The sequence below is a fragment of the Diospyros lotus genome, chromosome 11, assembly GCF_014633365.1.
Source record: "Diospyros lotus cultivar Yz01 chromosome 11, ASM1463336v1, whole genome shotgun sequence".
NCBI lineage: Eukaryota > Viridiplantae > Streptophyta > Magnoliopsida > Ericales > Ebenaceae > Diospyros > Diospyros lotus.
In genome coordinates, this window is record NC_068348.1 from 23,784,035 (window position 1) to 23,810,351 (window position 26,317).

Below are 26,317 nucleotides of genomic sequence, written 5' to 3' on the forward strand. Positions count from 1 at the left end.
TACATAATATCCCTCACCATTCATAAATCTCTGTTGAATATGGTCCTTTGTTTCTGTAAAACATTATTTAACGTGAACAGGTGATACATGCCCCCCTTCCCAACCACGGCGACCAAGAAAGAATTCTTAACGCATTCAATCATACAACAGATCACGACCATTGTGCAAAGCATAAACCAAACTGAGACCGAATCTGACGGCTACAGATAAAACAATCAGTCCCAACCACATAACTCCCTACAAAACATATATAACATGAATCAAAGCAATCTAGCAAAACCTACTCAATGAAACTTTCATTGAACAAGACATTAATCAACGCCACCATACACTGGATGTAAACGCATCGAAGATAGAGGGAAGGGATAGATTTGCAGACCATGTTGGATTCTTTGGCTACACAGACTTAAGACTCCGACTCCGCCTTCTCCGTCTGCTGCTTCTGTGAGGGAAACTGAGGGAAACGAAGAGAGGCGCGAAACCCTATTATGCTTGTGGGGTACGGGTAGGGTTTGGAATTTCAATCATCGGATGGGCTTGCGTCCTAATGTGAAGCCCAATTGAAGTTACGTGTCCTCTCCAATGTTTTAACTAAAGATGTAATTTACTCGATTTTTTTTTTTTTTTTTTGGGGGGGGGGGGGGGGGGGGGATTTAGATTATTTTAACTTAAATTTAATTCAAGGTTCTTATTTTATATTTTTTGTGGCTTAAATTTGGTATCTTATGATGTTTGTAAGATAAATAACATCATTTTAATAAGTTTATTAAACACATTTTTTTTTAGATTATAATTTTTTAAGGATATTAAACTTCAAATTAAGAGAAGAAAAATATTTAAGAAGGTAAGTTAAAATATTTTAGATATGTCATTTCGACATTTTTGAAATATTTCTATTTTTGAAATGAAAAACAAAAAACTAAAAATACTTTTTTGAGCTATTGATGTAATTTTAGAAATATTTTGAAACTGTTTCGTAATATTAAGAAAATATCAAAAAACACATTTTTAATTTAGAAACATCTTTTTGTCCATTAAGAGGAATTTATTTTGAGAAAAAATTATGTCTCTAATCAAATTTGAGATGAAACGTTTTTCGTTTCTAACTCAAAATTTTTAAATTTATAGTTTGTTTTTAAAAGTGAGTAAAATTTTAAATTTATTATTTGTATTAAGTTTAATTATGTTTTTTTTTAAATTTATTATTTATTTTTAATTAATATGTCTTTGTTTATGTATGATAGAACTTATATTTGTTAGAAAATATGATCTGATCATACGTAACGAAAATAAAAATATAATTTTTTAGATATCATATTTTTCAAATCTTTTCTAACTTATCTCGTATGTAATTCACGTATTATTTTAAATCAGATTAGGTAGTCCATAAATATAAATTATAAAAATTAAGTATTCAAGAGGTCAGATTTAAAATTCAAGGAATGATAGACTTTTTATGTAAAATTAAGAAAAAATAATATAGACTTGGCTATATGTTAACTAACTACATTATTATAAGCCTTTTTCTTGTTAACACCTCCAATAGATCTCTAGAAGAAGTTACTAAATTTACAATTGGATAAAGGGGAAAAAATGAAGAAGGAGCTAAAGTGGAAAAGAAAGAAATGCAATTGATTAAGAAAAGGGTAATTTTCTAGTTATTTTTATGGCTATATAACATCTATCCTCATTCACTTTCCTTTGTTCTCTTCTATTACACTTTGTCTGTTTTCATCTCTTAATTGCAGTGTGGAATACAATGTCTCGTATGCGTACCACTCGATGTTTGCCTATTTCAACAGGGACAATGTTGCTCTCAAGGGCCTTGCCAAGTACTAAAACAAACAGATTAATACCACAACTATATATGTTCATCATCATCTACAGTCTTTATGGGAATTATTAGGTTTTTCAAGGAGTGAAGTGAAGAAGAAAGGGAACTTGCCCAAAAGTTGATGAAATACTAGGTTCTTTCTCTAATACCATATGCTTCATCTCTTCCTCTCTCTTTCTCCTTCAGTCAAAATCATTCTAAATTTTCTTTTTAAGTCAACTTCAATTCAATTATGACAATCTATCTCTTGAAAAGAATATCTTTATCTTTTATATTATCATTTTTATGCTTCAGCGTGGTGGAAGAGTGAAGTTGCACACTATATTGACGTCGCCTTCAGAATTTGATCATGTTGAGAAGGGTGATGCATTATATGGTAAGCAGCCATCTGTTTTACACACTCCATAGAGGAATAATGAGCTGGAACAGTCAAAGTCTGGTGGTGAATGGGATCTGGAATGGCCCTTTGATGCTTAACTTAGCGATTATAGATAAGAACCTTTAGAAAAATAGTCAAGGGAGAGAAAAAAAAAGTTTATACAGAGATACCCCTTGTTCTCTTCAATATGCTGAGAGTGTCTTTTTATATTTGAGGAGACCTTGAGGGATGCAATCTCATCTTGTATAGCTGATTCTTTTACTCTGGGGAGAGATTTTCTTTCTCCATTACATATAATGTCAATCCATCTTATCCGTATTTAGTGGGAATTATTCGAGTTAACGCCCCATGTGACAGATTGTCAAAAGGAGAGATATGTGTCATGTGTCTTTATGGTATCTTTACTACTGACTCAATATACTTTCTACAATTTCTTAGTATACTTTCTACAATTTCTTAGTTCAGCAGTGGAACTAGCATTGTCCTTGGAGAAGTTGACAAATGAGAAGCTTTTGCTGTTACACAGTGTAACTAATATCCTTAACCTCTCCTCTTCGCTTCGTCAATCTGTATTAATGTTCTTCTTTTTTGAAATGTCAGTCACTGACTCGGTTGGTAGGGCTACTCATCATTCATGATCTGTCCTTGAAAACAGGTGGCTTCGCGAAACAACGATCCTCAGATGACCGACTTCATTGAGAGCGAGTTTCTTACTGAATAGGCAAAATGAGAAACCCATATCTTCAGTCATGTTCATCAAAATCTCTACTTTTGTTGTTAACATGGAAGGGAGTACCTGTAAAGCCAAAGCTACCAGCTGAGATGGTTCACTAAGATTCTGGGTAGACAACAAACATCTCAAATTCACCTAAATGAAGCCAAAAAAAAGGGGGGGGGGATCATTTTATGGGTTTTCTAATCATACTGATCTTTTCGTTTTTTTTTTTTTTTTGGCTAGGTTGAAGCCATTAAGAAAATTGCAGAGTTTGTGAGTCAGTTGAGAAGGGTTGGGAAAGGACACGGTATAAACAAATCATGTTCCAGTTTCACTCTTAGTAATCAATATCTGATTTTTCTCTCTCTTGTGATTGCCACTGCAGTCGTGTCATCCTATACAAAAATTTCATCTTCTAGCACTAAGAGTGGTGGTTTTTGCACACGGGTGTGGTGGCACTTTGATCAGATGCTGCCACACAAGGATAATGGTGCATTCTGAAGATTCATCTATTTCTGCTCTGGATAAGATCTATGCCTTTATGGCTTTTCTTAAGGTAGTGTTCGTTACAAAGCTTATGTTAATAGAGATGGTGTGAGTAATCAAGCTATTAGCATATTGTATTCATCAATTACTAGCAACTTTATCAAAACTACTAATGGAAGCCAGATGAGAATTTCTTTGATCATTTTACTTTTGCTCTTCCCTTCTATTAAGTCTTTACTTTTGCTCTTCCCTTCTATAAAGTCTACAGTACATACACTCTTTAAATGTTTACGAGACTAACAGTGGAGGATTTCGAATTTTCAATCTGATATCCCTAAATGGAACTGAAATTGAACCTACGAATTGAATGGAACAAGACAGAAAAATGCGTACTAAAACCAACATCTAACAACCAGTTTAGCGGTAAGTCTCTTGCGGCTTACATTGCCATGAGCAATTTGGTGGATGCAATGAATGAAGCACCTTCCATATCACTTATACGGCTGCATATGCTTCACAGACCTCCATATCCTTGTAATGATCCACAAGGCCAATTCTATATCTGCTATTTTAACCAAGTGTTGGATTGGAGATGAACAAGTAGTTGCTACTATAAATGAATTGACAAAAATACAGAAAGCAACCAGCACAGCCATGAACATGAGAGGCTGGTTTTGCCTCAAACGCACCTGAAATCCTAATACTTGAATACCCGATATGTTTTCCGTAAACCGAGCACACACAAACACGAACAAAACAAATTATTGTTCTCATGATCAATAGCATTTAACCAACATAGCTCAATCTCAAATCAAACAAAAAATATCCAAAAACAAAATTTAGTTCGATCGATGTTGTAACAAGATACGAGAACATAAATCCTCAACCTAGAGCAACTAAATAGAGAATCTGCAACAGATCTTCATTCATAAATTTATGCAGCTGCACCTGCTTGGGCAGCAATCCTCTTTCTAGCCTCCTCAATGATGGACAACTTGATACCCTTGCCCTTGGGAAGTGACACCCACGGCTTTGTACCTTTTCCGATGGTGAAGACATTTCCCATACGGGTGGCAAACTCCTGGCCAGTTGCATCCTGGACGTGGATGGTCTCAAAGCTTCCCTTATGCTTCTCCCTGCTCTTGATGACACCAACACGGCCCCTATTCCTTCCTCCAGTCACCATGACAACATTCCCCACATCAAACTTGATGAAATCAACAATCTTGTTTGCCTCTAGGTCAAGTTTGATGGTATCATTGGCCTTGATAAGCGGGTCAGGGTAACGGATAGTCCGCCCATCATAAGTGTTGAGGTATGGAATGCCTTTCTGCCCAAACTGTATTGAGCGAACTTTGCAAAGCTTAAACTGCAGAAAACAAACTCCACCATGTCATGATTCATCAATAACAAAAATGACGTGGTCGGGAATCAAATGTTCAATTGGTAGATACTCTCCATACCAAACAGGTATGAAATAAATTTCTCCAAAAAGAACGAGAAAAAAAAAAATCAGTACAAGCCGTTCAGAAAATGCCAATCGGGCACAAATATCTTCAGCTACAATGCAATGCAATTTAAAACAAATGAGTTGTAACAAGAATCAGAAGAAAACTACGTAAATTTACAAATATTCCTGTTAAGCCAGTATTTTCATTCCACCAGAGATTTTGAGATCTGCTGTATGCCTAACAAAAAGGGTTGTTTCATGATACATCAAAGAGACCGTTCCAGTCTAGGATTCACGACAGTTGAAGTTGAGATGGTTTTTCCCCAGATGATTTGGAAGCATTGCTTTATCATACACATTCACATCAAGTCCACAGGATTTACATCACACATATGTTACAAGTTACATCATGGCAGGTGTAATTAGAGCATAATACTCCTACTGATAAAACAAGTATTCAACATTGGAAGCAACATAAGGAATGCTTTTTAAAATAGAGAATCATTGTATACATTCACCAAACATACCTTGGCCTCTTCATCTCTGAGGGAGTGGAGTCGGAATCGACCCTTTGTGTCATAGAGGAGACGGAAATTCTCATTCGTCTTGGGAATAGATACAACATCTGGTCCAGACAGCATACAATTATTAAGAGACAAATTCACATTAAGTAAACACAACCAAAAAAAAAAAAAATAGTGTGCACTGTAGGCATGTTCCTTCTTTGACGCAGTCACCTGCCCCAAAATTCAGGAGGAAAATTGTGTTCAGGGACAACTAACATCCTTGAGGATGGGTAAGATTCGACACCATATAGTTCTCAAGGTTGCACCTTTATATACACTTTTATCATCTCCATTTAATTTCTTGGTCCAAAATCATTTCAAAGATAGATATATGGAATTCAGTAACAGTTTAATCAAGGCAAGTAATAAGAAATGTGAGTCAAAGTAAGTCAAGAATATCAGTATAAGGGCATACCCATGAAACCAACAGGGTATGTTTTATCTGTCCTGACCTTCCCGTCAACAAGAACATGACGTTGCATCAAGATTGCAATGACTTCGCGGTATGTGAGAGCATATTTCAGCCTGTTTCGAAGGATAAGAATCAAGGGTAGGCATTCCCTTGACTTATGGGGTCCAGATGATGGCTTGGGGGCCTGCACACATTTGAATTATATTATCAAATTAAGGGAATAGCAAAAGGTTTCAAGAAAAAGAAAACGTGCATGTTGTTAAAGATGATCATCTACTCACAAATGCACCACCAAGCTTGTCAAGCATCCAATGTTTGGGAGCATTGAGCCTCTTCAAATGCTTCTTCAAACCTCTAGCCTGTAATCCATCAATTAAATTCCAGTGACAACAAAACACATAACAGATAGTAATTAAAAAGAATGTTGCATGTTATCAGTAAAGGAATTGACTAAAAATGTAGGTCAGCATTAGTTAACCATAATACTTTTTCGCTAGTAGGAACAACATTAAATTTTCCTTAGATCTTAAAATTGCCAAGCATTCAAGGAATTGAGTATCAATTGCATTGCAAAGGTCCTCCTGTCGTCATGAACAGCAAACAAGGAATTGCCTTTTCAGTTGCAACCCCACCGGACTTATTTCATCAGCACAGAATTTCTACATTTTCCAATATCAATTCAAGTATATGTGGCACCTCTTCCAGAGCTCCGATTTATATGAATGTAAACAAGAAATCTATTTATTGCAACTCAACTTACATAGCTAATGTACAACACACATAACTTTGCTACCCATTGTGCTTGTTTCAGAATGATGCTACATGGCTTCCTTAGCCATACATCTACATAATATCCCTCACCATTCATAAATCTCTGTCGACTATGATCCTTTGTTTCTGTAAAAAATTATTTAACGTGAACAGGTGATACATGCCCCCCTTCCCAACCACGGCGACCAAGAAAGAATTTTTAACGCATGCAATCATACAACAGATCACGACCATTGTGCAAAGCATAAACCAAACTGAGACCGAATCGGCCGGCTACAGATAAAACAATCAGTCCAAATCACATAAATCCCTACAAAACATATATAACATGAATCAAAGCAATCTAGCAAAACCTACTCAATGAAACTTTCATTGAACAAAACATTAATCAACGCCGCCATAGATTATATGTAAACGCATCGATGATAGAAAGAAGGGAGAGATTTGCAGACCATGTTGGATTCGTCGGCTTCACAGACTCCGACCCCGCCTTCTCCGTCTGCTGCTTCTGTGAGTGAACGAGAATAGAGGCGCAAAGCCCTATTATGCTTGGGGGGTACGGGTAGGGTTTGGAATTTCAGTCATCGGATGGGCTTGCGTCCTAATGTGAAGCCCAATTGAAGTTACCTGTCCTCTCCAATGTTTTAACTAAATATGTAATTTACTCGATTTTTTTTTTTTTTTTGGGGGGGGGGGGGGGGGGGGGGTGGATTTAGATTATTTTAAATTAAATTTAATTCAAGGTTCTTATTTTATATTTTTTGTGGCTTAAATTTGGTATCTTGTAATGTTTGTAAGATAAATAAAATCATTTCAATAAGTTTATTAAACATATATTTTTTTTTTAAATTATAATATTAGAAAAGTATCATAAACGCATTTCTGATTTAGAAACATGTTTTCGTCTACAAAGATAAATTTTTTTTGAGAAAAAATTATGTCTCTAATCAAATTAGAGATGGAAAGTTGTTCATTTTAATTCAAAAATTTTAAATTTATTGTTTCTTTTTAAAATTGAGTAAATTTTTAAATTTATTGTTTGTATTAAGTTTGATTATGTTTTTTTTTTAAATTTATTATTTATTTTTAATTAATAAATCTTTATTCATGTACGATAACATTTATATCTATATTTGTTTGAATGTACTATGGAATTTATGTTTATTTTTTGAATAACTATTTTTTATACTTTTCTATATTAAAATTTATATTTAGGAAAAAAAAACTCCTATAATTGTTTTACGCATTTTTCTTATATTTTTATTTTTTATTTTTTTAAAAAACTTATTTTCTCATTTTCGTTTCGTATTATATCATTTTTTCATTTTTATTTTGGTACAACTTAACTTAATCGAATTGTCCGAATTCTACAAATCGATTAAACCAAACTGAGGTGTAAAATCGAATTGAACCAACTAATTAACCCAAAAAATCGAATTAACCGATAACTAAAAACATTAAATCCAAACCGTATAAATCAAACTAGATCGATTAAATCGAAGAAACACAAAAAAAATTGAAAAAAAATCAAAATAATTGATAGAAAACACACAAAATTAAAAAAAATAATATCGTTATATAAATATTAAAATAATACCATTTTAAACTTCAATGTAATTCAAATTTACTTTGACATATTTTAAATTTTAAAATTTACTCAATCAAATATTAGACATTTCAAAATTAGCCATAACACTCTTTGTTACTAACGATGTTAATGAAATTTGAATATTTGGCCTTAACACCATCTATACCTTTATTTTTTGACTAATGAATCATTGAGGTTGAGCTTTCCTAATAAGATTAATTTGGTAAAAAATAAAAAATGTAGCATGCAACTGATTAATTATTATTATCTTAGCTTCAGCAAAGCGCCGAGTAACTAAGGAGACGGGCTCGAAATCTGTTGGGTTCTGCCTGAGCAGGTTCGAATCCTGCTGTCGGCGTCCATTTTGTATTTTGCTGCTCCTCAGTCTCGCTGTTTTTCTTTTGCTTTTCCACCTTCATCTCATTTCGCTCCTCGTTCATGGATTGGAGTTGTTCAATGTCTTATTTGATATTGATTTTTGATGGGAATGAAAAATAGTGTCAAGCGCTTGGAGGAAAAGGAGACGATCCGAAGATCGAGACAGATACCACGAAGCACAAGATCAATGGCTTGATGGGCGCTTCATGATTTTGGCTTTTGAGTTTGGTTCTTACTTCATGATTTGTGGGGCACTAATGGAACGGGTATGTGCATCTTGCAGTGGGAAACTTTGTTCTTGCTGGGCTTGTCCAGGAATTTCAATTCTCTGAGAATGGTATGGAGAAAACTCGGGCACTTGCTTACGCCCAAAAAATGCAATAATAAACAGTTCTTTGGTCATTTGGACCCCAATAACTGAATTTATTAACAAACCACTTTATAATTTTCAGTTTCCAGCTAGATTTTTACTTTGACTGGCTCCAATTATCCTCTGTTGTTTATTCTCATGACTCATAGCCTGTTAGTCTAATATGATATTGGAAAGCCAGCAGAACAAGCACATGGTCTTGCTCTCTTTCGCACATCTTAGAACCTGTTTAACTATTTGGTTTGGGCGGTCAAAGTTTGAGCTTTTGAATTTTTTTTTTTTTTTCACCTGTTTGGATGGCATGGAAGAACTTATAAGCTCAAGCTCTTCCAGCAGCAGTTTTTTTTTTTAAGCTACCCAGCATGGAAGAACTTGGTTGGATTGTTAAAATCTAGCAGCTTGGTCACTGAATAGTGCTGATAAGTTATGTGGTCAATCTTGTTTCTTGATTAGTTAGGATGCCTCATGCTTTCTATCGTTTCTGTTTTCTCAAGCCACAAGGATTATATAGAGATAGTGATTTGTTGTACTTTGGCACCATTTTACCATTGGCATTGTTATATGTATTGCTCAGCTATGGTTCAACACTTCAACTAGATGTCAAATATGCCAGTTTCTATTTGTTTATAGTTTATAATATGTATCAACTGACCTTTTTTCTAATCAAATTTTATTTTGTCCTAGAGGTCTTTCAGGTAAAATATACAAGAAAGAGACCTAGAAAGTTTGCTACAGAACTCATTAGGCTTTGCTATTACTAATCTTCCTGATTTGCTCATTTTTCGATTCATATCTTTTAAACTCTGGGAGTTCTTACAGAGCTAGACTATATGGGGCTGAGTTTTTGATAGATAATCCAACTCTGCAAGAGCTTCTTTATTGTATGGAAAACAAGAGGCTCAGTGCTTACAGTTTCTCCTACGGAAGTTGTTTGGTTTACATTAACATGTTCAGTAGGATAGTAGAAATCATTGGAGCAGGAGATGGTCGATTTGGCTGTGCAAATGGTTAAATTGGAATTGCCTCCACAACATAATTTGATGCAGTAGTGGCTTGTGAGGATGACAAAGATGATAACATATATTGATACCCCTCTGGTTTCTACATGCGTCAGGTAGGCTGTTTATTCTACTAGCCTAGAACCATATTTAGGATACCTGTTGATTTAGGAAACCTGTTGATTTACGCATGAAAGTTCTTGATTTTCAATTAATGATATTTGAAGGCAATATTTTTATCCATTAAGAGATCAGTAGTCAGTACTCAAAAATGTAAATCCCCCCTCCTCCAAACGACAATCAATTTAAGTTATTTTGTGGAATATTTAGTTGGTTTCTTGCACTCTTCAATCAGTTTATCGGAACTTCCCCACTGAATTTCATCTGAAAAGTTAAATCTTAGCTTATAAAGTCACAGTTCCTATAAATAGTACTTGCAATAACCTGTAAGATAGAACTTGATGTTAGCTTTGGAGCAAGGCTTTTTCCCCAAAAGAAACAGAACAGAGTTACATAAATATAGTGATAGATTTTCACTTGGGGAACTAAATCTTGTTATTGAAAGTGAAAAGAATTCTCAGACAGGGAAGTTAGCCAGTAAAAAGTTTGTTTACAACTCAAACAAGGATCACTAATCTTACTGATAGATTAAATGTTTACATAGCTTCAGGTTTAACTTCATTTGGATTAGGCAGTCTGATGTGCACCTAGAGAGGCCTTGCGGAAGGGGAACAGGGATTCAGAACACCATATTGATAATACTTTGCATAGCAAGTAACTTGGAAACACTGGAACTGCCTCAATATCATCCCTTCGTTTGCTGTCTCTGTAACCCATCATCATTTGATTGCTCTCCTTGTCAATATCATCCCTTCCTAGAGATTTGGCTAGCTGAAGGGAGATCTATGTTGGATGAGTTCTCATGCTCAAATTTACTACCTGTCAATGAAAAAAAACTCTCGCATCTAGTCATTCCAAGATATGAACATTTGGGGTTGATGAAGTTCGACTATCCCTGATCCAAGATGACCCAAATTGGGCAAGGGCAGCCACTTTGCAATTTTGTTAACTACAGGTCTGAGCTTTTTGTATTTGCTTAGTGCCTTTAAATTGAGCAGCAAATAGATATTCTTTTTGTATTTTGCAGTTAATGAGTGGAAATTAAACTTGAATATTGGGAAGTTCATAGGGAACCAGTAGCATTGCGATAGCTCAGCTTCTTCTTCCTTCAGTTTTCACCCTATCTTCACCCTTGCATTTCTGCTCATTTTTCACTCTTCTATTTTTTTTTTTGCCTCTAAAACACAAATAGATGAGGGCTCGTTTCCATTTAATGAAGTTTGTGTTGTAAAAAATCTGAATTTGACTAGGATAATATACCCATTAACAATGAAACGGAAACATAATTATATAATGAAAGGAGATTTGGAAAAAGAACGTAGAACCTGATTGAAATGAAGTGTTCCGAAACGAATCTCCTTAAGACAGATTTTGCCCCCTCAATGGTGCTAAAGGACCAATGGACATATGTCTTCCAAGATACAACATTTTTTTTTCAAGAATTAGTGCAACACTATACTAACCTTGACGGGTGAAACCAAACTTGATAGTACTCTTTTTGTTGACTAGGGGAAAGAGATTAGAATCTCACACACTTGACAATAATTGAAGTTCATAGAAAGGAAGTATATTGGAGGAGGAAAGAAAGAAATCAATTTACTTAAATTGATTTTTGGATGGAGAAAATGGAATATGGGGGGGTCATATTTATAGTTTCCAAGTGTCTAATTGTAAAAGGTCATGTTATTTGACCCAGTTTAATCTTGATCTTCAAATCACATCCTTTTATATTTGGGTGCGACTTGGCAGTCCAGATTACACCCTCTAGCGAAGGTACATATCTCTTCTCTTGCACATTTCACATCCAAATAGACATGTCCACTCACTCGAACGAACATGTCCACTCACCCGTCCCCTGTATGAACAATCATGTCTAGTCTTGGAGACTTTTCCAATTCACATAATTAAGACCCATTAATTCCAACAATCCCCCACATGAATAGAAGAAGTTGACACAAAACTAGGAAGACAAAGAAGAGTATTGTCTGAAAGATATACATCGAGATAGGTAGCTTTCGCTTTGAACCTTCTCTAGTGAAAGCCTATCGAACTCACTTGGCTAATCAGTGAACTTAGAGTCTTGAACTGTCAATCATTATTGCAAGCCCAAACAATAGACCTCACATACTACGCTTCATATCAAGTCTTGGTTTATCTATTGTGTTCATTATTTCGGCCCTAAACTCTCTTGGGTTTTGGAAGTGTTTTAGAGAATCCACCTAAGACAATTCTCATAGAACCAGCCTAGTTCACACTCACATAGGTGATGTCCTATGAAGAGTATCCTACCATACTCCACTTGTACTTTTACAAGCTATAGGCATCAGTAAAAACAAATCTTATCCTTAACACCCTTGTAGGCAAGCACTTATTTGCATCATGGTAATGGGGAGGAGTTAAACTTCTAAGTGCTTCTTATCGAGCCATTCATAACTAGTTTATCGAGTCATTCATAACTAGTTGTCCTATTGAACCTAGTATGTGGGATCTCTAGTCGCCAGGTTAGGTTTCCATTAAGATGACTCATTAGTCTTTAGGCTTTAACCCTATTTCCCTCAATGCGTAGTTTATTCTCTCTTTTGATAACCCCTTAGAAAATGGATCTGCTAGGTTATCTTTTGATTTCACAAAATCAACTGATATTGTTCCATTAGAGAGCAACTATTGAACGGTATTATGTTTACGGCGAATATGTCATGATTTATCGTTATACACAAAATTATGTGCTCTAGCTATAGCTGCTTGGCTATCGCAATGAATGCATATTGTGGGCATTGATTTTGGCCTTATTGGAATATTTTCTATGAAATGTCTTAACCATTCCGCTTCTTCTCCAACTTTATCTAAAGCTATAAATTTTGATTCCATAGTGGAACGAGCTATACATGTTTGCTTAGAAGATTTCCAAGATATAGCACCACCACCAAGAGTAAATACATAACCACTAGTTGACTTGGATTCATCATTGTCTGAAATCCAATTTGCATCACTATATCCTTCAATGATTGGAGGATATTTTCCATTATGTATTGCATACTCTTTGGTTATCTTCAAGTAACCTAGTACTCTTAAGTAAAGCACTCCAATGTTCGTATCGTATATCTACTTAACTTACTCACTTCATAAGTTATGTCCAGCCTTGTACAATTCATTATGTTCATGAGGCTCCCAATTATCTGGGAATATTCTAACTGTAACTCTCCATTTTCGGTATTCTTGTGAAGAATAACATGTGGGAGAAATGGATTATTTGTCTCTTTAATTCCATAGGACTTGAACCTCTCAATCACTTTATCAACATAATCTTTGAGATAATGTTATCCCATTAGGTGCTCTAGAGATCTTCATTCCCAGTATCACATTTGCTTCACCCATATCTTTCATATCAAAGTTGTTGGTGAGCATTTTATTTGTCTTGTTGATGACATCCATATTGGTTCCTAGAATAAGCATGTCATCTATATAATGACAAACAAGTACATGTGCTTCTCCAAATTTCTTGGAGTAGACACATTTATCACATTCATTTATGGTGAAATCGTTTCTTATCATGACGCTATCAAACTTCTTGTGCCATTGTTTACGAGCTTGCTTCAAACCATAAAGAGATTTGACAAATTTACACACTTTGTGTTCTTGTCCTTTTATTTTGAAGCCTTTAGGTTGCTCCATGTATATTTCGTCATTTAAATCACCATTTAAAAATGCAGTTTTTATATCCATTTGATGTATATGCAAATTATACAAGGCTGCAACAACAATTAAAACCCGATAGAAGTAATCCTTGTTACCGGTGAATAAGAGTCAAAATAGTCAATACCTTCTCTTTGACGATATCCTTTGGCAACAAGTCTAGCCTTGAACTTATCAATTGAACCATTGGGCTTTAACTTCTTTTTGAAAATCTATTTATAACCAATTAGTTTAATTCAAAAGGAAGATCAACCAATTGCCATGTATTATTACTTAAAATGGATTCTATTTCGCTATTAACAACTTCCTCCTAGAATGAAGCTTTGGGGCTAGACATAGCCTCCGTAAAGGTTTGAGGCTCATTCTCAACCATATATATCATAAAATCTAGACCAAAAGATTTAGCTACTTTGGCTCTTTTGCTCCTTCTAGGTTTAGATTTTTTATCCTTCTCAAATGTAGTTTCATGTGTTCTCTTTTGAGTATTATCATTATCTCCTTTAGAATGGAACACATCTTCAAAGAATTTGGCATCTCTATATTCAATAATGGTGTTTACATGAATGTCACTTATATCAGATTTATGTATGAGAAACCTGTATGCACTACTATTCATTCCATATCCAATGAAAATGCAATCAATAGTTTTAGGACCTAATTTGACCTTTTTGGGAGGTGGTATAGCTACTTTGGCTAGACACCCCCACACTTTCAAGTATTTGTATGCAGGCTTTTTACCTTTCCACATGTTATAAGGTACTGATCCAGTCTTCTTGTGGGGAACTCTATTTAAAATAAAGTTAGCTGTAAGCACTGCTTCCCCCCACAAGTTTTGAGGTAATCCAAAACTAATAAGCATAGCATTAACCATATCTTTAAGAGTTTTGTTATTCCTTTCAGCAACTCCATTTTGCTGAGGAGAGTATGGAGTTATAGTTTGGTGAATAATCCCAAACTTAGCACATAATTCATCAAATGATGATGAATCATATTCTCCACCTCTATCGGATCTCAAAACCTTAATTGTCCTACCAAGTTGATTTTCAACTTCATTTTTATAAGTGACAAAAGCGTTCAAAGCCTCATATTTACTACTTAATAAATACACATAACAATATCTAGTGCGATCATTAATAAACGTGATAAAATATTTTTTACCGCCTCGGCTTTGAATAAATTTTAGATCATATATATCGCTATGTATTAAGCCTAATGGTTCGCAGAGTTACTCTAGTTTTTTCCAAAGTTTTTGAGTAGTATCATGTTTACCAACTTTACATAAAACCGAGTCCACTCCTAACAAACTCTTCTTACTTGAAAGTTTCTTTAGCTTTAAAATTGACCCCTCAAAAGATATAGATAATAATCTTGATATTTTCAATAAACTTGTTCAAGATATCACTAATTGTGGTGAAAAAATTACCAAAGAATATAAAGCTATCATTGTTTTAAATGCTATTTCCAACATATATAAGGAGGTCAAGAATGCTATTAAATATGGGAGGGAGATCCTTACCCCAGATATTGTAGTTGAATCTCTTAAGTGTAAGGAGAGAGAAATTAAAGCTAAAAGAAACGAGAGAAGAGGTGGAGAAATACATCTCGTGAGGGGAAGGCTTCAAACTAGGGGTGGTAAGGGACAAAATAAGAGTGACAAGAAAAAGGGTAGAAGTAGGTCTAAGTCATAGGGGAAGGCGAAAGGTAAAAAATGCTATGGTTGTGGAAAACTAGGGCATTTTATAAAAGATTGCTATGCAGAGAAAAATAAACAAAAAGAGAAAGAAACGAGTGAGGCCAATGTTATATCTTCCCAATGTGATACTAGGGAGGTATACACGTTGATGAACCATGAACCCTCTGAAATTAACCTATCTATGAACTCCTATATGCATGAGTGGATTCTAGACTTCGATGCGTCTTTTCATGTCACATCTCATAAACACTAGTTTGAAAACTTACATGAGTTTGATCATGGGCATGTCATTACGTGTTATAATGTTGCTTATAAAGTTGTTGGTGTTGTGTTATGAGCCTTGGCGTAGGATCTAGTCACAGGTCTAGACACGAGAGAATCTTTTTTTGGAGCTATGGTGAATTGGTGAAGGCAGACTCGTCCTTGACGGAGCCCCCTCCTAAGAGAAACTAATTTCTTTTGAGAGAATCGATATCCCCCTCTTATTCCATAATAAAGCCCTTTATATAGGCAGCTCAATAACAATGGAAAGATAAATCCTAAATAATAGGCTGCTAATTACTAAGGAAAAATAGATCCTAAATTTTAGGATCTGATTTAGGATCTTGGCCATCAAAATAAAACAAGAAAGGAATAAAAAATAAACTTTTAATGGGCAAGCAATCACTATGGATTCACTGCTATTGATTTCCTTTTTTGATAATGCCTTCCAATAAAAGCATCCATATCATCACTTTCCCTCTCGAACTTGAGCTTGTCCTCAAGCTCAAAGTCTGGATAAGCTGCCTGGAAGTGGTCAACCGGTTCCCATGTCGCATCCTCATGAGCGTGTCCTGCCCACTGTACTAACAGCTCCCGGTTGCCTCTATTGAGTTTGCTGTGAATAATAGCTTAGGGGTGGCTAAAACCTTGCCATCTCGTATTGGTGGTAAAGTGCCCATCGTAGTTGGTGGAGGTCCTTTATACTCCTTGAGGAGAGACATGTGGAACACATCATGTATTCGACTGCCCACTGGAAGCTCAAGCTTGTAAGCAATAGGGCCTACTTTGGCCAGGATTTGGAAGGGTCCAAAATACTTCGGAAAAAGTTTATGATACTTCTGTCTTGCTACAGTGAGCTGATAGTATGGTTGAAGTCGCAACCATACCCATTCTCCAACTGTAAAACTCAACTCTCGATGCCTAGAATCATAAGTGTTCTTCATCCTCTGTTGGGCTTGCAAAAGCCTATCACGAGCAGCTGTAAGTGCTGCATCTTGCTCTGGGAGAGCTTGATCGACTGCTTTAACCCTCGTAGAACCCGCTGAATAAGAAAGAAGCTGAGGAGGTTCCCTGCCATAAACCAACTGAAACGGGGTGGTGCCAAGAGCAATGTGATAAGAGGTGTTGTAGCAATATTTAGCCCAGGGTATCCAATCAACCCACTGTTTCGGTCAATCTCCTGTGAGACATCGTAGGTACATCTCTATAATTCGATTAACCACCTCGATTTAACCATCAAATTGAGGATGGTAAGTTGAAGAGAAGGCCAATTTGGAACCACTAAGGCAAAATAGCTCCTTCCAAACTAAGGAAAACCTTGTCTTGGTTCAAGACTATTTGTAACATCCCGCATCGAGCGATAGGAAGCACCAGAACAACTTACCCTGATGAACTTACATGAACGTTCCAGGGGTCACCCATCCTTGAGCTTCCCCAGCTCAAGTACGCTTAACCCGAGAGTTCTTTGTTTACATTCAGCCCAAAAGGTATCCAGCTAGTGTTGTTTCCTTCCTTACTTATCCTCGATATATACTACCATTCTCTAGACTCTTAGGATATTACATTCTCCCCCCCTTGAGCACATGACGTTCTCATCGTGCGACCTTACAACTGGTCTCAGATCTTCTCCCCTTTGGGGGCTGCCATCCTAGAAACCTATCAGGAGCCACTCCTTGTACAGGCCCTCATGCCTCGGCGCCACTCCCCACCCTCATCGAATCGCCTTCACTAAGGGTCAGCTCTGATACCACCTGTAACATCCCGCATCGAGCGATAGGAAGCACCGGAACAATTTACCCTGATGGGCCTACACGAACTTTCCAGGGGTAACCCATCCTTGAGCTTCCCCAGCTCAAGCACGCTTAATCCAGGAGTTCTTTGCCTATATTCAGCCCAAAAGTTATCTAGCTGGTGTTGTTTCATTCCTTACTTATCCTCTATATATACTACCATTCTTCGGGCTCTTAGGGTATTACACTATTGATTCAGGCAAGCCATGGAGTCTAAACATTTCTGCAAAGAAAGTAGTAGCAACAGATATAGCAGTTAATGGATGAGCTAAGGGTAAAAAATGGGCATACTTTGAAAGCCGATCAACCACCACCATAAGAACTGATTTACCCCGAACCTTAGGTAACCCCTCCACGAAATCCATAGAGATGTCAGCCCAAACCTGTTGTGGCACCATAAGAGGCTGAAGTAGTCCGGCGGGCTGCAAGTTTTGCCATTTATAACGCTGGCACACCATACAGTGCTGCACAAATTCGAATACAGCTCGATTCATACCCTTCCAATAAAAATCCGAACGAAGACGTTGTATGGTCTTTTGCCCACCCTCATGAGCCATATCATGGATACCTGAAATAATGGTGGAAACAAGTGGGGAGGTAGGCAGAAGATATACCTTGCCCTTAAAAAAAATCAGCCCATTGCGTACAATCCAATCGGACCCCAACTCCCCGTGTTCAATGCGTTGTTGCAACTGTAACAATTTCTGAGAGGTTGGAGGAGGAAAGAAAGAAATCAATTTACTTGAATTGATTTTTGGATGGAGAAAATGAAATATGTGGGGTGTGAAAGGTCATGTTATTTGACCCATTCTCAAGTGTCCAATTGTGAAAGGTCATGTTGTTTGACCCAGTTTAATCTTGGTCTTCAGATCGCATCCTTTCATATTTGGTAGCGACTTGGCGGTCCAGATTGCACCCTTTGGCAAAGGTATATATCTCTTCCCTTACACCTTTTACATCCAAATAGACATGTTCACTCACCCGACGGACATGTCCACTCACCTGCATCCCGTATGAGTCTAGTCTTGAAGACTTTTCCAATTCACATATTTAAGACCCATTAATTCCAACAGTTTGGACAACAAGAAGTGAAGGTAAGCACCCATTGAACAATGAGCACAAAAAGCCTCCACGAACTCATGCCAATTCTCCTTCTGCTCTAGCCTTGAAACCAAGCATCCGCTACATCGTTAAGGTAAGTGGCAGCCTGATTCACCCTCTGGCCTTCTCCCACCTGATAATGTTGTAGGAACCACTCATAACGTCCAATCCAGCATCGTGGTTTGTCCAGGGGCGGATCTAGGAGTAGATCTGGGGGAGGGCTGGCCCCCAGATCCATAACCCATTTCAGCCCTCCTCCCTTGCAAATCTGGGGGAGGGCTGAATCTTGGGGGGGGCTGCAGCCCGTGCCTGCCCCCCCCTAAATCCGCCCCTGGGTTTGTCACCCTTGAATGCCAGAATCTCCGTACTTGGCATTGGAGTATGAAACTGATTTGCATGCACTCCTCTGGTGGAAGTCTCTGGTACAAATTCTGATCGCTCCTCTGTTTCCAGAGGATTAGGAGCGTGCCGTTGGAATCTTGATCCCGCCAGGATCGGAGCTGTGGTGGACCTTGGAGGGAAGTCCACCGGTAAGCTCGCATTAGGCAGCCAAGAAAACACACTCTGGACAGTGCTCAATTGCTGGCCAATTCTGGCGAATTCTCCTTTGAGGCTCGCTACATCTTCTCACACGCTAGCAACCTCCGCTCGGACACTCTTCTCCGACGATAGCATCACCTTTCGAGTGGCAAGATTTTTTTCCCTGCCACGACTCACCTCTTCCTAAGTCTAACGAAGGCCTAACTCCATCGACTCCAATTGATCCTCCAACTGCTCTTGATTCTGACAAAACCCAATCTTCATCGCATCCAACCGGGTTTCCAACTGTTTCATTCTAGTTCCCCCAGCCAACCATCCTCTTAATCTATCGGTCAGCCTTGATCAACCCAATTACCAATGATCCAATCTGATCTGCAGACTATTACTTGTATCTCCAATAGCTGAACACCCCAAAACTTGATAGCCATCATGATAAAGCCCAATCACCCAAAATTGCTTTACCCTAGTGTTGTGATCGCCGTTGACAAGGCTGGAATCACCTTGCTTTGTTACCAATTATCAGATCTTTGGATTTGACGAGGGGTTGTTTAGGAAAAATTGGGAATTAGAGGGAATTTCGAGGGAGAATTCAGACGGATATGGAGTGAAACAGCAAGAAAGAGGGAGAAAGTTTGAGAGAATGAGAGAGATAACAGAAAAAGATTCATTTCATTTCTTGACCTGCCTTCCCTCCTCTAGCTATGGCTTATTTATAGCCTAGTAATACATCTATCTGGAATGTACAATCCGGTAAAGAACAACCACTACAACAACTAAGTACAATCAACAAGCACAAAAGAAAAAAACGCAATTACTGCCCTGCCCCTAGAGGGAGGGAGGGAGTGAGAATAAAAACTAATTTGTTCATGCAAGTTAACAAAGTAGATCAATGGCAGAAGTACGATTTTATCAATGGAAATAGCTCAAATGTTAATATGTGCTTGAGTGCACATCCCCAAGAGGGAGGGAGGGAGGGAGAATGAAAACTAATTTGTCCAAGCAAGTTACCAAGTAGATCAATGGCAGAAGTACAATTTTATCAATGGAAATAACTCAAATGTTAATGGTCTAACTGTACAAAATCTGGATCAATATGGATCAAAGAATGTATCAGTAAGCATAATGGCTTCACTATATTTATCTTTCTCTGGTGAACAAAGAACCTGCTCTTCAATATGCAGCATCTGTATTCATAATCTATCGATAAATCTAGCTTCCCCATGCATATCATTCTTTCTTCCAATATCATCTGCTGCAGTATCTGGGAGCTTTAATCTGGGATCTCCATTCGCCCCAAACCATTTTGCTTCATCGTCACCAAGAGCCGCCAGTTGCCCAATATTGTTGTGGGATGAGGCAACTGGAGTTGTGGTGATTGAACATGACTCATTTGGCAACTCCATTGACTCCTCATAGCTGTTGGGAAAGTTCAATATAGCACTGGGATTTGGGACCATAGATAACACTTGAACCTTGTCATAAGCAAGAACAGACTTAAGGGCCGAATCAAAAGTGCTACCATGTTTAGGCTCTCAAATCTCAGCCAACCAATTTTCCCACATCCTCTGCCTAACTCCTCTGTAGAGGCTTAGTTCTCTGGCCCTCCATTGCCTTTTATGCAACCCTTTTTGGTCCCTTTTCCCAGATCCCTTCGGTTTTGTTTCACACCATCTTCAGTGCAATACACAAATTGGTTGTTGTAGCTCTTCCACTTGAGCAGATTGATTTACTTACGTTGCGCCTTCTTAGATTTTGTTGTCAAAGCCAACCATGCAGGATTAATACTCTGATTCGGCAACTCAAAACTATGCAATAGCACTCAATACAATGACTAATCAGTTTTGTGGAAGAAAAATAGTCACTCACAGAACTTTTACATATCACTCCTAATGAAGAAGAAGATGTCTCTGTGCTTAGAAAACAAACCAACAAGAGATCTGGACGTACAACATTGAAATGAAGCCAAAGAACCATGGAGAAAACTTACTTACCAGTAGCATTCTTTGACGACTTGCGCTTTCAGAAAATCTAGAATAAGGTAAACGAATCCTTGTTTTTTATTCTCTGTGGTGGCCTCTTTGTTTAACGTTTTCCATATTTGAGTACGATCCCATGTCAACTCCTGCTAACGGTCATTGAGCTAATCGGTAGTGTAGTTTTAGTGGGCTTTGGCTTCTTGTTTCGGTTACTCTTGGGGATGGGGAAGCTGTATGTCATATTCCAGACATGGCACATTTAAATAATGTTGTGTTCTGACTACTGGCCTGACCAATCCCATTCTTTACTTTATGTCCAGCTCTGGCTGACTAAGATGATATCTCTTTCTCTTGTACAATGATTCTGCGATCTCTTGGCTCTAAACTTTACATATATCTTACCATCTTTCTCCTTCTTTGTTGTAGATCGATACAGGAGAATGTGCAATCAAACTTTGGAGCTCGAATTGTAAGAAATGCATGATTGACATGACGGCTCCAAGCGTTTGTTGTGGTTGGCCTGAAGTTGATGGATACAGTGGCTTATTTTATGTTTAGTGTGGGAGAATGCCATTTTGTTGTGCTTGAAGGCCCTTGTTTTACTAATTCTCCCATGTATTTACAAATTGTCCCCTGTTCTTTCCCCTTGATTTGAAGCTTGTTTGTGGATTTGAAGCTTGTCCAGTTCTTTGTTCTCTTTGCTGCTCCTTTTCTTTCTGCCTGGATGGTGGAATAGTTGCTGAGGAGCTCAAAGCTTCGAAGATCAAGAAGGCGGCGAAGTCTCCATTGACTTCTTGAAAGCAAAATATATCAGCGTTGAGTCGAGAGAAATTATGTTAATCAAAGCAAATTCTGAATTCTAATGAGTTTGTTTGGTGGATGTCATGACTCTGAGCAATATGATCCGGTGGGAGACAATATTAAATGCGATTATCATACCGACTGAAAATTTAGTCTAATTTTGTGTTTTTATATATATTACATCACAATGGATGATATTTGATAAATTTAAAGATTAATGTGGAGTTTACCTTAATCTAATGTTATGTATTTATAATTTAGATATATGCCTTGATATCTTTGCTTCATGATAATTAGGGACGAGCATTTTGTGACAAGAAAAAAGTCCATATTTTCATTTTTCAATCAAAATGTGTCAACTAAATTAAAGATCATTTTTAGTCTAGATATATAACATTACTCTTTATATTATCGTAAGTTAAAAAAATTAAAAAATTAAATATATCTTTTGATCCTTAAAAATTTCTTTCAACCAAAGTGAAAGTAAGTTGCAGTTCATGTGGATGATTATTGAACTTATGGGCTTTTTAACCGTTGGATGATAGCTATTGGAGGTGGTTGTTAGATAACCCTGTACAATACTCAAAAAGTTTTTCTCCACCCTTTCCAAAATAGACATACTACCGCCTCATGTTTTGCTCCCCTTGTCTCAAAATGGACGTTTCATCACCTTTTGCTTTGTCAATTTCTAACTCATCAATATACGAGTATCGACAAAAATATTAAAAATGAGTACTTAAATGACATTTTCAATTTCTTTTACATCCCATCTGCTGGGATGTCTTGTATAAAGATACTGCGGTCACTAACATAAATTTAGCAGATAACCGACGTAGCTCAATCTCAAATCAAACCAAAAATATCCAAACACAAAATTTAGTTCAATGTTGTAACAAGATACGAGGACAACATAAATCCTCAACCTAGAGCAACTAATTAGAGAATCTGCAACAGATCTTCATTCATAAATTTATGCAGCTGCACCTGCTTGGGCAGCAATCCTCTTTCTAGCCTCCTCTATGATGGACAACTTGATACCCTTGCCCTTGGGAAGTGACACCCACGGCTTTGTACCTTTTCCGATGGTGAAGACATTTCCCATACGAGTGGCAAACTCCTGGCCAGTTGCATCCTGGACGTGGATGGTCTCAAAGCTTCCCTTATGCTTCTCCCTGTTCTTGATGACACCAACACGGCCTCTATTCCTTCCTCCAGTCACCATGACAACATTCCCCACATCAAACTTGATGAAATCAACAATCTTGTTTGTCTCTAGGTCAAGTTTGATGGTATCATTGGCCTTGATAAGCGGGTCAGGGTAACGGATAGTCCGCCCATCATAAGTGTTGAGGTATGGAATGCCTTTCTGCCCAAACTGTATTGAGCGAACTTTGCAAAGCTTAAACTGCAGAAAACAAACTCCACCACGTCATGACTCACCAATAACAAAAATGACGCAGTAGGGAATCAAATGTTCAATTGGTAGATACTCTCCATACCTAACAGGTATGAAATAAATTTCTCCAAAAAGAACGAGAAAAAAAAAAAATCAGTACAAGCAGTTCAGAAAATGCCAATCGAGCACAAATATCTTCAGCTAGAATGCAATGCAATTTAAAACAAATGAGTTGTAACAAGAATCAGAAGAAAACTACGTAAATTTACAAATATTCCTGTTAAGCCAGTATTTTCATTCCACCAGAGATTTTGAGATCTCCTATATGCCTAACAAAAAGGGTTGTTTCATGATACATCAAAGAGACCGTTCCAGTCTAGGATTCACGACAGTTGAAGTTGAGATGGTTTTTCCCCAGAAGATTTGGAAGCATTGCTTTTATCATACACATTCACATCAAGTCCACAGGATTTACATCACAGGTGTTACAAGTTACATCATGGCAGGTGCAATTCAAGCATAATACTCCTATTGATAAAACAAGTATTCAACATTGGAAGCAACATAAGGATTGCTTTTAAAATAGAGAATCATTCAGAAAACATACCTTGGCCTCTTCATCTCTGAGGGAGTGGAGTCGGAATCGACCCTTTGTGTCATAAAGGAGACGGAAATTCTCATTCGTCTTGGGAATAGATACAACATCTGGTCCAGACAGCATACAATTATTAAGAGACAAATTCACATTAAGTAAACACGACCAAAAAATAAAATAGTGTGCACTATAGGCATGTGCCTTCTTTGACGCAGTCATCTGCCCCAAAATTCAGGAGGAAAATTGTGTTCAGGGACAACTAACATCCTTGAGGACAGGTAAGATTGGACACCATAGTTCTCAAGGTTGCACCTTTATATACACTTTTATCATCTCCATTTTAATTTCTTGGTCCAAAATCATTTTAAAGATAGATATATGGAATTCAGTAACAGTTTAATCAAGGTAAGTGATAAGAAATGTGAGTCAAAGTAAGTCAAGAATATCAGTATAAGGGCATACCCATGAAACCAACAGGGTATGTTTTATCTGTCCTGACCTTCCCGTCAACAAGAACATGACGTTGCATCAAGATTGCAATGACTTCGCGGTATGTGAGAGCATATTTCAGCCTGTTTCGAAGGATAAGAATCAAGGGTAGGCATTCCCTTGACTTATGGGGTCCAGATGATGGCTTGGGCGCCTGCACACATTTCAATTATATTATCAAATTAAGGGAATAGTAAAAGGTTTCAGGAAAAAGAAAACATGCATGTTGTTAAAGATGATCATCTACTCACAAATGCACCACCAAGCTTGTCAAGCATCCAATGTTTGGGAGCATTGAGCCTCTTCAAATGCTTCTTCAAACCTCTAGCCTGTAATCCATCAATTAAATTCCAGTGACAACAAAAAACATAACAGATAGTAATTAAAAAGACTGTTGCATGTTATCAGTAAAAGAAAGCCTAAAAATGTAGGTCAGCATTAGTTAACCATAATACTTTTTTGCTAGTAGGAACAACATCAAATTTTCCTTGGATCTTAAAATTGACAAATATTCAAGGAATTGAGTATCAATTGCATTGCAAAGGTCCTCCTGTCGTCATGAACAGCCAATAAGGAATTGCCTTCTCAGTTGCACCCCCACAGGACTTATTTCATCAGCACAGAATTTCTACATTTTCCAATATCAAATCAAGTATATGCGTCACCTCTTCCAGAGCTCCGGTATATGGAAGTAAACAAGAAATCTACTTATTGCAACTCAACTAACATAGCTAATGTACAACACACATAACTTTGCTACCCATTGTGCTTGTTTCAGAATGATGCTACACGGCTTCCTTAGCCATACATCCACATAATATGCCTCAACATTCATAAATCTCTGTTGAATATGGTCCTTTTCTGTAAAACATTATTTAACGTGGACAGGTGATACATGCCCCCCTTCCCAACCACGGCGACCAAGAAAGAATTTTTAACGCATGCAATCATACAACAGATCACGACCATTGTGCAAAGCATAAACCAAACTGAGACCGAATCGGACGGCTACAGATAAAACAATCAGTCCCAATCACATAAATCCCTACAAAACATATATAATAAGAATCAAAGCAATCTAGCAAAACCTACTCAATGAAACTTTCATTAAACAAAACATTAATCAACGCCGCCATACACTGGATGTAAACGCATCGAAGATAGAGAGAAGGGATAGATTTGCAGACCATATTGGATTCTTCGGCTTCACAGACTCCGACTCCGACTCCGCCTCCGCCTTCTCCGTCTGCTGCTTCTGTGAGGGAAACTGAGGGAAACGAAGAGAGGCGCAAAACCCTATTATGCTTGTGGGGTACGGGTAGGGTTTGGAATTTCAGTCATCGGATGGGCTTGCGTCCTAATGTGAAGCCCAATTGAAGTTACCTGTCCTCTCCAATGTTTTAACTAAAGATGTAATTTACTCGATTTTTTTTGGGGGGGGGATTAGGTTATTTTAACTTAAATTTAATTCAAGGTTCTTATTTTATATTTTTTTGCTGCTTAAATTTGGTATTTTATGATGTTTGTAAGATAAATAACATCAATTTATTTCTAAAATATCGTCAATTTATCATAATATTTCTCCACTTATAAACCAATTTATAGGTGTTTATATGTACAAATAACATAACTCAATAAATTATAATTTTCCCTTCGGTAACACTATGGTTAATACTATGGTTAATGGACTTGTACTTTGGACTGCGTTATTATGTTCTTGGACTGCACAAATAAGAGATAGTGTTCTTAACAATTAAAAAATATAGTATTTGGTTCTTAAAATGTAAAATGTCAATATTTAATATTTTAATTATTAAAAATTATTATTTTAAAGTCCTTACATCGATTGACAATAAACAGAACTATAATCTACGTTACGTAAGATGTCACGTCATATAAAAAACCTAAGTTTCAT

General features: G+C 37.1%; 3 protein-coding genes and 2 long non-coding RNA genes across 7 annotated transcripts in view; 1 reads left to right on the forward strand and 4 right to left on the reverse strand.

Moving 5' to 3' along the window:
• LOC127813113 (40S ribosomal protein S4-3) overlaps positions 1-25,732 on the reverse strand; it is a 28,222-nt gene extending 2,490 nt beyond the window's left edge. Inside the window, exon 1 of one of the 3 annotated variants that reach the window (XM_052353880.1) lies at positions 25,590-25,732. In XM_052353880.1, coding sequence (XP_052209840.1) covers positions 25,590-25,592 — 3 coding nt within the window. In that variant the 5' untranslated portion in view covers positions 25,593-25,732. Of the gene's footprint in view, positions 1-379; positions 541-7,065; positions 7,220-25,589 lie in introns of those variants that run through there. The other 2 variants (XM_052353881.1, XM_052353879.1) reach the window with 2 other exon arrangements.
• LOC127813116 (uncharacterized) lies at positions 1,605-3,589 on the forward strand. Its single transcript, XR_008026070.1, has 5 exons — positions 1,605-1,967; positions 2,129-2,210; positions 2,674-2,740; positions 2,869-3,055; positions 3,172-3,589. It is a non-coding gene; the product is annotated as an uncharacterized LOC127813116 (long non-coding RNA).
• Positions 4,165-25,732, reverse strand: LOC127813114 (40S ribosomal protein S4-3-like). Its single transcript, XM_052353882.1, has 5 exons — positions 25,590-25,732; positions 6,124-6,201; positions 5,846-6,026; positions 5,392-5,489; positions 4,165-4,783 (listed from the first exon to the last, which is right to left on the reverse strand). Exons 1-5 carry the CDS (start codon positions 25,590-25,592, stop codon positions 4,349-4,351), a joined length of 795 nt encoding a protein of 264 aa, XP_052209842.1. The 5' UTR covers positions 25,593-25,732; the 3' UTR covers positions 4,165-4,348.
• LOC127813115 (uncharacterized) lies at positions 10,474-19,825 on the reverse strand. The gene is made up of 2 exons (XR_008026069.1): positions 18,119-19,825; positions 10,474-17,968 (listed from the first exon to the last, which is right to left on the reverse strand). It is a non-coding gene; the product is annotated as an uncharacterized LOC127813115 (long non-coding RNA).
• Positions 22,645-25,732, reverse strand: LOC127813112 (40S ribosomal protein S4-3-like). The gene is made up of 5 exons (XM_052353878.1): positions 25,590-25,732; positions 24,654-24,731; positions 24,376-24,556; positions 23,926-24,023; positions 22,645-23,327 (listed from the first exon to the last, which is right to left on the reverse strand). Exons 1-5 carry the CDS (start codon positions 25,590-25,592, stop codon positions 22,893-22,895), a joined length of 795 nt encoding a protein of 264 aa, XP_052209838.1. The 5' UTR covers positions 25,593-25,732; the 3' UTR covers positions 22,645-22,892.
• Positions 25,733-26,317: the final 585 nt, after the last annotated feature.

What these genes read in the sequence shown, in the direction of transcription:
- LOC127813112 (XM_052353878.1), bottom strand. An exon ending in ATACCCTGTTGGTTTCATGG is followed by an intron (nt 24,024 to 24,375) that starts GTATGCCCTTAT and finishes TGTCTGGACCAG; the next exon opens with ATGTTGTATCTATTCCCAAG. An exon ending in TCAGAGATGAAGAGGCCAAG is followed by an intron (nt 23,328 to 23,925) that starts GTATGTTTTCTG and finishes TGTTTTCTGCAG; the next exon opens with TTTAAGCTTTGCAAAGTTCG.
- LOC127813114 (XM_052353882.1), bottom strand. An exon ending in ACAAGCTTGGTGGTGCATTT is followed by an intron (nt 6,027 to 6,123) that starts GTGAGTAGATGA and finishes AAATGTGTGCAG; the next exon opens with GCCCCCAAGCCATCATCTGG. An exon ending in ATACCCTGTTGGTTTCATGG is followed by an intron (nt 5,490 to 5,845) that starts GTATGCCCTTAT and finishes TGTCTGGACCAG; the next exon opens with ATGTTGTATCTATTCCCAAG.